The sequence below is a fragment of the Mobula hypostoma genome, chromosome 9 (assembly GCF_963921235.1).
Source record: "Mobula hypostoma chromosome 9, sMobHyp1.1, whole genome shotgun sequence".
Lineage (NCBI taxonomy): Eukaryota > Metazoa > Chordata > Chondrichthyes > Myliobatiformes > Myliobatidae > Mobula > Mobula hypostoma.
The window spans coordinates 29,789,563-29,802,370 of NC_086105.1; the positions used below are offsets into that span (position 1 = coordinate 29,789,563).

Genomic DNA, 12,808 nt, shown 5'->3' on the forward strand with positions numbered 1-12,808 from the left:
CTTTGCCAGCTGTGCCACTGTGTGAACTATGAGTACTAGCTTTATACTGAACCATGCAGCAAGTTTCCAGGACAGAAGACTGGAAGTTCAAAGAGGCAGATTTCAGCACTACCTTAGCAGGAAGTTTAGGGATATAATTGCAGATCTTAGGGCTTGGATAGCTGTAAGCAAAGTGACCAATCAAAAACAAAACTAGCAGATGCTGGAAATTGGAAATACTGTAGAAACAGAGAATGTCGATGATACTTAGCAGATCAGTCAGCACCTGAGGTGAGACAAAGTGAATTAATGTAGCAGGTTGCTGATCCATCTTCAGAACTGGGAAGTTTTTAAGATGTAGAGAATGAAGAGGTTAGAGAGAATATAGGAGGTCACTGCAATGGGATGGAGACCAGGAGTGTGCAGGTGATATAACGCTGCTGGTAAAAGTGGTGAATATTTGTTGATTGTAACTGGTCTGTTAGGTGGAATGTTATTAGAGGCAGATGGATAAAAAGAGAGAGGAAACAAAATGCTGGAACAATTTGATGCAGAACACAGCAGTTACTGGGAATCTGAGATAAAAAAGAATGCTCAAAATATTCAACAGGTCAGGCAGCATCTATGGAGAGTGAAAAACTGAATTAATGTCACAGGTGGATGACTTCACAATGGAATGGGCCAGTTGTGTGCTACACAAGAATGGGTAGCTATTCAGAAGGTGGAAGAATTAAAGTTTGTTGATAATCAAGAGAATTAGAAGAGAGCAGAAACCATATGCCTAACATTCCCAACATTTGGTTTTAATAGCGGTACCTTTCCCTCCTCAAGAGGTGTGTCAGTAATGGAATAATTATTCCATTACAGGTCCTCCCTAGGTTAAGGCAGAGTTTCGATCCAGCGAACCGTTTGTAACCTGAACTGTCCCTAAGTGGGAAATTCAGCTGCAGACTACGATCCTACATGGCAAGAGATGCCTGCAGTCCTGCTGCAGCTAACAAATCTACTCACCAGTCTCCCAAATGAATGCTCATATGTATGGGTTGTACATATCTAGGCAGTCATAAGCTGGTTAAGAGCTGTGACTGAAAATTTGTTTTACATTGAATTGTTACATGCCTATTTTCAGGCCTTGGGTAAACTGAGGCAGAGAGAGACGAATTCAGATTGGTTCCAGTTGAAGGGTCAGTCCATGTCAACAAAGGAAATGAGGTACAAGGGAAATCAGACCAGATGAAAGATCTTATCCAAAATATTGGCTGCCCAATTCCCTCCATAGACACTTCCTGACCTGAAGAATTCCTCCAGCTTCTTCTTTGCAGTTCTAGCATTGTTCACATGTCAGGAGGAACAGCAGTGTTTCCTTCCACCCCCATATTGTCTCTCCTAATCCCGTCATCTGAAAACACATGCCCAGATCAATTTATCTTCCCATCTCACCTCATTTTCTCTCAGACTCCATTCCTCAGCTGCATCTTTAGGCCAGAATCTCAGATTGCTGGCTCCTGCTAGGAATGGGCAAAATGTTTAACTGTAGTTCTGGTGTAGGAGTCTGTGAGAAACTCCAGGTTTACCAGCTGCAACAAACCTTGATTTATAGGTGAATAGATAATCTTCTATTGCTGAATTATTGGCCGTATCCTTAAGTTCCAAGTAGATCTTTCGAGAAGTTCATTTTAAAATTTTAAATAGAAAATAAAAGAATGAGAAAAATGTTTCCTTTGAATACCTTCAATAAGAAAATAACCTCAAGGAGATCAGTAGATATTAAAAGAAAAATATGTTCATATCTGAGCATTGCTCACCTATATCCCAAGTTAAAGAACTATGAGATAAAAGGCCATCTATATTCCTCTCTGGATGTTGTCTGATAAGGAAGTTTGAATTACTTGGTAGTTGCCCAGTACCAGGTGGAAAGAGAATCCCTTGGTTAAGTTATTTTAAATCCTGAAGATATTTGTTTGGGAACCAAGAGTTCCCAGATTATCTGGTACATCCTCTTTACAATGCAATTTGGACATTAAGTAATTTCCACATTAGGCTTTGTTATGCATAAGTACCAAAGCTTTTTTCCTTCCAGAAATGTGCCAGAAGTTTATACGTTTTGAAAGTGAAGACGATTTTCGCAGAAGACCAAGATTTGTCTCGAAACAAGACGTGGAGAAAATAATACAGAGGTATTGACATATAAATTATCTCCTAGATAATAGCAAGAACTCTTTGCTACTGCTTCTGGCAATTTAACTTCTGCTTCTTCCATTTGCTTTAGGGTTTATGAAGGTGCATGGTTACAGTACAGACAGATGTTGCACCTTCTAGTTCAGTCAATTAGTGTTGGGGATAAGCATGCCCAAGGAAGGTGCTACAGGGAGAGTTTGCAGGTAACCTAGAGTATTTTGCCCCACAGTGTCTTTGTCCAATGTTTGCAACAATTTTCAGTATCTCTTTCTTCAAAAGTGTAATTGTGCATCCAGAGTCATAAAGAATGTTGCTCTTATTTCTTTCAGCTAAGCCAAATTTGAATTACTTGAAATAGGCTTCCACATCATGATAGTGGCTCCTAAAATTAAAAAAGTCATCCTCTATGTGCTGGAGTTTGTCTCTTCTGTCTTGGGCAAAGTTGATCAGTTTCCCGGTGACCTCACGTTATCTTCCACATTGTCCACCTCGTCTCTGTTCTTTCAAAATCCAGGCCACTAAAACAAATCTTTTTCCTGCACTTATATTAAACTTTGCCATTTCAATATCCCATTAAACCCCAGGCCAAGTCCTGGAAATGCTGCCTATCAACTCTCTTTAATCTATAAGTTAGACATGATTTGGAGATCTGATTTTGTAAGGGCGAGCTTTAATAATCAGAGTGAAATGGGGTTGAATCCTGTGAAATCACAAACATTGAAATGTTAGTCCAAACTGTCTTCTCCTTTTAATTGCTGTGTGTCAGGAGAGGCTGTTGTCAGTTTTAATATATTAGTGATTCATTTGGAGATGGATTAATTTATTTAAACTTAAATGTGACTGCATGGTTTTCTAGACTTAATAGAAATTGCTAGTGAGCTACTGGCAAGAAGACTGATCAAGGGGGCTTAAGACCTGATAAGGATAGACAGTATTAAGTAGCAAACCCCTCCCAGTAGCTTTCTCAACTGGCCATGTGAAAGGCTTTGGCCTCGTGCCTCATGTCAACTTTGGAGGGTTGAATCCCAGATTTCTACTTTGCATCCGTGCTGGTCTTGTTCAACAACAAATGAGAATCAGAGGAGTTGCAGCAACCTGCCTCTCTTGGTTTGCGGGGAACCTTAGTGAGTTTTAGTGCTGCACACAGCCTGGGTTTAACACACCAACTAAAGGTACAATTGAATTTCTAGGCAGGTGTATCAGAGGCTTAGACACAACTGACTTATTTATGTCTGAATCTGTTCCAGTGCTTTGCAGAGATATCTGTAGCATCTAGCTGCAAATCGAGAAAAGAGGTGGGTAGTCTTTGGTGTGTTTGCCAGAGCTGCCAGATATGTGAATTGTTATTTTAAGCTGAGCTCAACTGGCTTCCTGGGATGCCAGGGTCATTAACTTCAGGCATATACCAGAAGCAATGCACTGAATGCCATACGATGACCAGCTATGTCACTGATATACCAGGATTATATTAATGTATCTGGAGAGGTTTGGAACTCCCTTCAGTTTCCAGGGTCTCCAGGAGGGTAGTGATGAACTGCCCTCCGTACAACTTTGCACATTGAGCTTTGGAGCATATTAGTGATTGGGCTGTCTTTTATTGAATCTGTCCCCTTCTGACTTTCATATGTTAAAAAGTCTTGTGTTTCCCCCAACTAGGAACACCTCTATAAAGACCCAAACATCTGTTTTGAGCCCTCCTCTCCATTGCTGGTTCGATTTATGTCTCCTCAGTGGTTAAAAAGTCACTTGCTAGCTCTGATCAAAAATGGGTTAAAAGAACAAATGAAGGAATTAATTTACATTTACATGGATCAAAAATAACATCGAAATTTACCAGTTTAATACTGGGTAGCGGGGTTGAGATATGACTCTATCAAATGAGGTGTCAGGTGCTCCTTCCTTCCACTAGCCTGCAGGTCACCCTTATGCAAGGTGTAGCACCTGTTTAGCCCCCTGATTAGGGTCACATGAAGCCATGGGAGCAGGCGGTAGATAGTCGTATGAGCAGCTGGTGCATATCACAAGTCTTGGTTATGCAGCCACTGGACGCCAGGCAGACGATCTCTGAAGAGTATTGATAATGGCTGGGATCACCCATCTTGTAAAGACGCTGCCCAGAAGAAGGCAATGGCAAGCCACTTCTATAGAAAAGTTTGCCAAGAACAATCATGGTCAAAGATCATGTTCGCTCATGTCATATGATACAGCACATCGCTGGGACCGCAGATATTTTAAATATACATTAATGATTTAGATGAAGGGATTAAAAGTAATATTAGAAAATTTGAAGATGACACAAAGCTGGGTGGCAGTGTGAAATATGAGGAGGATGTTATGAGAATGCAGGGTGACTTGGACAGGTTGGGTGAGTGGGCAGATGCAGTTTAATGTGGATAAATGTGAGGTTATCCACTTTGGTGGCAAGAACAGGAAGGCAGATTACTATCTGAATGGTGTCAAGTTAGGAAAAGGGGAAGTACGAGATCTGGGTGTCCTTGTTCATCAGTCACTGAAAGTAAGCATGCAGGTACAGTAGGCAGTGAAGAAAGCTAATGGCATGTTGGTCTTCATAATAAGAGGAGTTGAGTATAGGAGCAAAGAGGTCCTTCTGCAGTTGTACAGGGCCCTGGTGAGAGCACACCTGGAGTATTGTGTACAGTTTTGGTCTCCAAGTTTGAGGAAGGACATTCTAGCTATGGAGGGAGTGCAGCGTATGTTCATGAGGTTAATTCCCGGGATGGTGGGACTGTCATATCTTGAAAGATTGGAGCGACTAGGGTTGTATACACTGGAATTTAGAAGGATGAGAGGGGATCTGATTGAAACGTATAAGATTATTAAGGGATTGGACACGCTAGAGGCAGGAAGCATGTTCCCGATGTTGGGGGAGTCCAGAACCAGAGGCCACAGTTTAAAAACAATTTAGAACGGAGTTGAGGAAAAACTTTTTCACACAGAGGGTTGTTGTTCTGTGGAATGCTCTACCTTAGGAGGCAGTGCAGGCCAATTCTCTGGATTCTTTCAAAAAAGAGTTAGCTAGAGCTCTTAAAGATAGCGAAGTGAAGAGATATGGGGAGAAGGCAGGAAAAGGATACTGATTGTGGATGATCAGCCATGATCACAGTGAATGGTGGTGCTGGCTCGAAGGGCTGAATGGCCTACTCCTGCACCTATTGTCTATTGTCTATAGCACATAATGATGATGTCATATAACACACCACATAATGGTGATGATAATGATGATGAATGAAAATTGGGTACCAGTACACACTATGCTTCTTCAAACTTTATTATTCTTCCTTTTATCGCTGCTACCTCTGTGGCTTCATCAGTAATCGAGGCAGATGATCTAAAACCGTACTCTGATTGCTGAAATGCTTTTGCTTCTTGGATGTCCTCTGGGTTTTGGAATCCAGCCGAGATGGCTTCACTTGCACCCATGAAGTGCAGTCTTGGCCATCGGGGTCTCAGGTAACACACACTGACTGAAGGAATCGGGCCACGATGGCCAATAGTTAAGAAATGAAAATGTTTTGAGCTAAACCCGCACTTCTAATATCCTCGGGCCTAAAGGGTCTCTCACACACATCCCTTCTTGAAATGAGCAGCTTTGTACATTATTGTAGGTCAGTGGAACAATATATTCTGTAGAAGAATCATTGATAGAAAATGATAACCCTGCTTCTCTCTGCACAGATTATATGTGACCTGCTGAGCTTTTCCAGTACTTTGTTTTATTATTGCAGCAAATAGCTAAGCCTAAAATCCCATGTATCTCACTTAAGGTACCTTTAATACTCTGCAAACTATCTATGTAAGCCTTTGCCATTCGTTTGATTGTCATATTTGATTCTCAATGGAAATAGATAATCTTATTGTAACAGGTTACAATGTAATCCCACTCATGTTTGAAATGGATTTTCTGAACAGAGGCGTGTGAGCAATAAACTCTGTAACTGGAAGTGTACAGCCCTGTGACAGCTGCTGATAATTTAACAGGTCCCAGAAGTTTAATCATGATAGGAAAATCTTAGTGAAGAAGGCACACCAGGGAGATCAACAAACAGGTGAAGGTGTCTCCACAATTAATTAACTTTACCCATACATGGTGCTGGGAAGCAAGGCTTTATCTATGAGTAATACTTATGGAAAATGCAAACCCTTCACTACTAGAGCATCTACCACTCACCATTAACGGCGTCCTTTACTCTTCTGTTTGACTTCATTTTTTTTTAGGATGTGGTTGTCACTGACAACTCAAGCATCAGTAATTATCTGTGAGAAAGGACTTGTTTACCATTTTTTTTGGAACTCTTCACCATGCAGGTGTTCTGACTTAGCAGACTGCTAATTTTGCTAGGCCGTATTAGGTCTGTGTTAATGCTGTAGGACTGGACTCACAGAAATGGTTTTTGCTACAATCCAGTACTAGTTGTATCACAGTCACCATTATTGATTTTTATGATTTTCAAATTTTATTTCCAGATTACTTAATGAAATGAACTTCAATTCAGCTGTTTTGATAGGATTTAACTCTGGCTTCACAGCTTTTGGTCTGGGAAGTTAACTACGATGCTCCAATTTTAAGGCTAGTTTCACCGTTCTACCATCAGCAACAAAAGGTCTTGTTTGCAATCTCTAAAGTAGGGACATTACCATCACTAGTAGTCTTCTTGAACTTTGCAATGATCTTAGCCTTTCCAGCTTAGTCAATGTCCTCTCAACCCACACCCCACCTCATTAGTGCAACACCTGAAGTAGAGTCACATTTAAAATCATTTGTTGGGACAAGTTTCTCAAAAATACCAGCAGATAGTCCCAGCAGGAAATTGGTCAATGTTTAGCTTGCCCTATGACCAAAACAAAACTCATTAACTTAAACATTAAGATTTGGGTTAATATTGAAGCAGTTCATGGCAAGTACTTATTGACAAGTGATCTCTTCCAGTGGACTAGATGCAACAATAACCATTTATAGCATAGGCCCTTCATTAAACCAATCCAGAGCTAATTCTAATTTTCCATGTCTTTGCTTTGCCATTTTCCTCTCAATACTTATCCACTTTACCTTAAGATATCGCTACATCAGCAAAGCATCTCATGGTCTAACAGTCTTTGCTAGAAGAACTTTGTCCTGTTCTTCCTCAACAACAGCAATTATAAACTGATAAACTCATCACAGGAAATTTGTCACTTCAATCAATTTTATTATTTATAGATGACAGCTAATTCTTCCTTAGAAGTTTGTGAAGATTTGGCATTTCATCTAAAACTTTGACCAACTTCTATAGATGTGTGGTGGAGAGTTTATTTCCTGGTTGCATCATGGCCTGGTTCACCAATGCCCTTGAATGGAAAATCCTACAGAAAGTAGTGGATATAGCCCAGAAATGATAGAGCACAACTACACAGAGCGTTAGTCAAGAACACCCGCCACCCAGGCTATGCTGCTGCCATCAGGAAAAGGTACAGGAGCCTCAGGACCCATACCACCAGTTTCAAGAATAGTTATTACCCCTCAATCATCAGACTTTTGTACGAAAAGGGATGACTTCACTCAACTTCATGTGCCCCATTGCTGAAATGTTCCCACAACCTATGGACTCAATTTCAAGGATTCTTCATCTTGTGTTCTAGATAATATTTGCTTACTTGTTTATTAATTAATTATTTTTTCCTTTTTTATATTTGTACCATTTGTTGTCCTTTCCACTTTGGTTGTTTGTCCATCCTGTTGGGTACAGTCGTTCATTGATTCTATTGTGTTTTTGTGAATGGCTGCAAAATATGAATCTCAGGATTGTATATGGTGACATACAGGTGTCCCCCGCTTTTCGAACGTTCGCTTTACAAAACCTCACTGTTACGAAAGACCTACATTAGTACCCTGTTTTTGCTTTCAGAAGGTGTTTTCACTGTAACGAAGAAAGGCAGCGCGCGATAAAAAATCAGCGCGCGAAAAAATCAGCATGTGATAACAGGCAGCGCGCGTCCCGAGCAGCCGCTCTCCCCCGGATTCGGAACGGCATTGCTTAAACATGTGCCTGTGATCAGCTGTTAGCAAGATGAGTTCTGAGGTATTGGAAAATCCTAAAAGAGCTCGTAAGGGTGTTACACTTAGCGTAAAACTAGACATAATTAAGCGTTTTGATCGTGGTGAACGAAGCAAGGACAAAGTGAGTTTGGCTTGTGGAAGCTGATGAAGATGATGTTGAAGAGGTTTTGGCATCCCATGACCAAGAACTGATAGATGAAGAGTTGATGCAATTGGAGGAGGAAAGGATAACAATTGAAACCGAGTGCAGTAGCAAATGGACTGAAAGTGACTGTGTGAGATTTTCGTTGCAATGATAAAGTACGACTTTAATTTTTAAAGGGTAAGTAGGTTTAGGGGATATTTGCAGGATAGTTTGAGTCCTTACAAACAACTGTATGATAGAAAAATGCGCAAGGCTCAGCAGTCAAGCAAGCCTTCCACATTAGCCACAGCAGACGACGAACCTTGATCTTCAACATCGAGGCGGGCAGTCATAGGAGAAGATGAGCTGCCTGCCCTGATCAACGATGAGATGACACCCCTGTGTCCCACCACTCCAATACCTGGGCCCCGGACAGATACTGTACCGATTCGCGGAGAATGCAGCAGTAGCCGGGAGGCACACAGCACATCTTTAAGAAAAAAGCGGAAATAAACAAACTAATTAATTAGGTGCCGCCGACACGTAATTGTCGGCGGCACCTAATTAATTAGTTTGTTTATTTCCGCTTTTTTCTTAAAGATGTGCTGTGTGCCTCCCGGCTGCTGCTGCATTCTTCGTGGCAATGTATCAGGTCGGCGGCCCGGAGGGTGGGGGCCACTGCACCACCCAGCCTGCAACGACTCAGTCTAACACACCATCACCAGTGTGCTCGGCGCTGTCTTCCCAATTTCGGTAAGTGATACTACACTGTACACACATTATTTCTACTTTATATAGGCTGTGTATTTTTACGTGTTACTTGGTAGATTTGGCAGCCTCATAGCTTAAAGGTTACTGGAGAGAGCGTTTATGCCAACAGTGCTTGCGTGAGATTTTCTACCGAGAGCGCTTACGTGAGATTTTCGCTATGGAGATCTGTGCAGGCAATCATTGTAGAGAAGTATTTGTATGGGATCCAGGGAAGTTTGGCCAGGTGGTTTCAGAATTGGCTTGCCTGCAGAAGGCAGAGGGTGGTGGTGGAGGGAGTACATTCAGATCGGAGGATTGTGACTTGTGGTGTCCCACAAGGATCTGTTCGGGGACCTCTATTTTTCGTGATTTTTATTAATGACCTGGATGTGGGGGTAGAAGGGTGGGTTGGCAAGTTTGCAGACGACACAAAGGTTGGTGGTGTTGTAGATAGTGTAGAGGATTGTCAAAGATTGTAGAGAGACATTGATAGGATGCAGAAGTGGGCTGAGAAGTGGCAGATGGAGTTCAACCCAGAGAAGTGTGAGGTGGTGCACTTTGGGAGGACAAACTCCAAGGCAGAGTACAAAGTAAATGGCAGGATACTTGGTAGTGTGGAGGAGCAGAGGGATCTCGGGTACATATCCACAGATCCCTGAAAGTTGCCTCACAGGTGGATAGGGTAGTTAAGAAAACTTATGGGGTGTTAGCTTTCATAAGTCGAGGGATAGAGTTTAAGAGTCGCGATGTAATGATGCAGCTCTATAAAACTCTGGTTAGGCCACACTTGGAGTACTGTGTCCAGTTCTGGTCACCTCACTATAGGAAGGATGTGGAAGCATTGGAAAGGGCACAGAGGAGATTTACCAGGATGCTGCCTGGTTTAGAAAGTATGCATTATGATCAGAGATTAAGGGAGCTAGGGCTTTACTCTTTGGAGAGAAGGAGGATGAGAGGAGACATGATAGAGGTGTACAAGATAATAAGAGGAATAGATAGAGTGGATAGCCAGCGCCTCTTCCCCAGGGCACCACTGCTCAATACAAGAGGACATGGCTTTAATGTAAGGTGTGGGAAGTTCAAGGGGGATATTAGACGAAGGTTTTTTACTCAGAGAGTGGTTGGTGCGTGGAATGCACTGCCTGAGTCAGTGGTGGAGGCAGATACATTAGTGAAGTTTAAGAGACTACTAGACAGGTATATGGAGGAATCCAAGGTGGGGGCTTATATGGGAGACAGGGTTTGAGGGTCGGCACAACATTGTGGGCTGAAGGGCCTGTACTGTGCTGTACTATTCTATGTTCTATGTTTATATAGGCTGTGTATTTATCATATCATTCCTACTTTTACTATATGTAACTGTTATTTTAGGTTTTATGTGTTATTTGTCATGATTTGGTAGGTTATTTTTGGGTCTGTGAACACTCACAACATTTTCCCATATAAATAAATGGTAATTGCTTCTTCGCTTTACGACATTTCGGCGTACGAACTGTTTCATAGGAACGCTCTAGCTTCGGATGGAGGGGGAAACCTGTATATGTACTTTGCTAATCAATTTACTTTGACTTTGGAGCAAAAGAGAAAGCTCGTCTCTCTACCTCACTTTTTTGCACCTGCTATATCTCTACACTCTCAGTCAATGCAGGGTCTGACCTGAAATGATGACTATCCCTTTGATAGTCCAGCTGCTGCTCCACTCACTGAGTCTCTGCCAGTTGTTTTTGCTACATATCCCAGATCTGCAGTCTCTTCTGCCTCCATGAGAATTAATTTCCTGTTAATTTTCTGTTGTATCTTCTGCTAGCTACTTTTACTGTAGAGGAAATGGCATTTTATTCCAAATTTCTCCATGTTCTGCACGCTTTCAAAGTTGCACTAAATTGATTTCAAATTTTGAGTATATTTTCTACAAAGTATTTCTACAACGCAAATTTGGAAGTAGTATCTATAGTTTATCTTTCTGTTCACATATATGACTGAGTACTCTCAAATTCTTTAGGAATATGCAGAGCAAAGGATGAATGGGAAATTATGCTCCAGTTTTCTGCACCTCCTTTCTGGTTTGGTGATATCTGTGAAAGACTCTGTTCCATCTAAATCGTATGGGTGCATGGTTATGCAGTAACTGAAATGCTCCCATGCACATAGCCTTTGTCACTGCACAGCTGGATTTTTTTAGTATAATGTTAATATAATTGAAATTCTGTTCATATAATTTTTAAATTATGCTAATACATTTTGAAGTACCCTGAATTTAATTGTATTAATGAATATAATTCATCGTCGTTGTTATGTGTCATGTCGTATGACGTGTTCAGTCATGGTCTTTCGATTACCAGGATTGCTCCTGGCAAGGTTTTCTATAGAAGTGGTTTGCCATTGCTTTCTTCTGGGCAGTGTCTTTACAAGACGGGTGACCCCAGACATTATCAATACTCTTCAGAGATTTTAAACGCAAACAACAGGAATTCTGCAGATGCTGGAAATTCAAGCAACATACATCAAAGTTGCTGGTGAACGCAGCAGGCCAAGCAGCATCTATAATAGCGTTCACCAGCAACTTTGATGTATATCTCTTCAGAGATTGTCTGTCTGTCATCAGTGGTCGCATAACCAGATCATGTGATATGCATGAGCTGCTCATAGAACAATCCTCCACCTGCTCCCATTGCTTCATGTGACCCTGACTGGGGGGCTAAGCAGGTGTTACACCTTGCTTAAGGGTGACCTACAGGCTAATGGAGGGAAGGAGTGCCTTACATCTCCTTTGGTAGACATGCATCTCTGCCCCGCCACTCAATAAATTCTCTAAATAATAAATGCACCATAACCTTTATTTTGATACATTTTAGTGCTTCAATGTATTCACGTAGTCTGTGATTCAAGTTACAACACTGTTACAAATTGTAACAATAAACGCAGAATGGAAGTTGGTAGCTCATTGTTAATAAACCATCGGCCTGCTGAACATCAACACCATCTAGTCAAAACATTTTATTTCAGTCATTCTGTCTGTCAGTTGTTTTGACTGCCTGACATGGTTTACTTGTGTTGTGAGCTGTGATTTGTTTTTGCTTGATGTGAAAAATTCTATAAATGCCATAATTCTGTAAATTTAATTTTTACCCTTCAATTAATAAAATCAAAAAATGTGATTTTTCAATTTTTATTCTAAATGAATTGTTGGAAAATCATGGGTAGATAATTGTGCAATTGTCTAACATATCTGGCCAGAAGACATTTCTGGGCCTCTTTCTGTTTGAAGGATGAGTTTTATGAAAAATGAGGCACAAGGAGTTTTTAAAGTTATGATTTTGCAGGAGGACATCAGCTTGATACCAATATTTAGCTTTCCTATTTTTTTTTGGAGAGAGCAGAGTAGGGGATGGATAAACCCAAACAAAGTCATCTGTCCAACCAGATTTCCCAGAATTGGTGCTGACTTCAACCATGGTGTCTCTGTGTGGGATTACACACAGATTAGCACCATCCAGTAATCTTTATTTTGAGAATGCTGCTATAATTCACTCAGTGACCAGCAAATGAGCAGGGATATTTGGAGATATAAAAGACAATAGATCATAGAATTATAAGCAAAGAAGCAAAACTGCTGGAGGAACTCAGTAGGTCAAGCATCTTCTGTGGGTGGTTGACGTTTCAGGTTGTGTATTTGTAATAGAACAGTCCAGAGGATCTGACTCTTTAAAGGTAGATAAAGG

General features: G+C 41.1%; 1 protein-coding gene across 2 annotated transcripts in view; it reads left to right on the forward strand.

Moving 5' to 3' along the window:
• LOC134352349 (protein mono-ADP-ribosyltransferase PARP12-like) overlaps positions 1-12,808 on the forward strand; it is a 73,728-nt gene that overhangs the window by 41,449 nt on the left and 19,471 nt on the right. For both annotated transcript variants that reach the window (XM_063059650.1, XM_063059651.1), the window contains exon 8: positions 2,060-2,156. In XM_063059650.1, the coding sequence (XP_062915720.1) occupies positions 2,060-2,156 (97 nt within the window). The remainder of the gene's footprint in view (positions 1-2,059; positions 2,157-12,808) is intronic.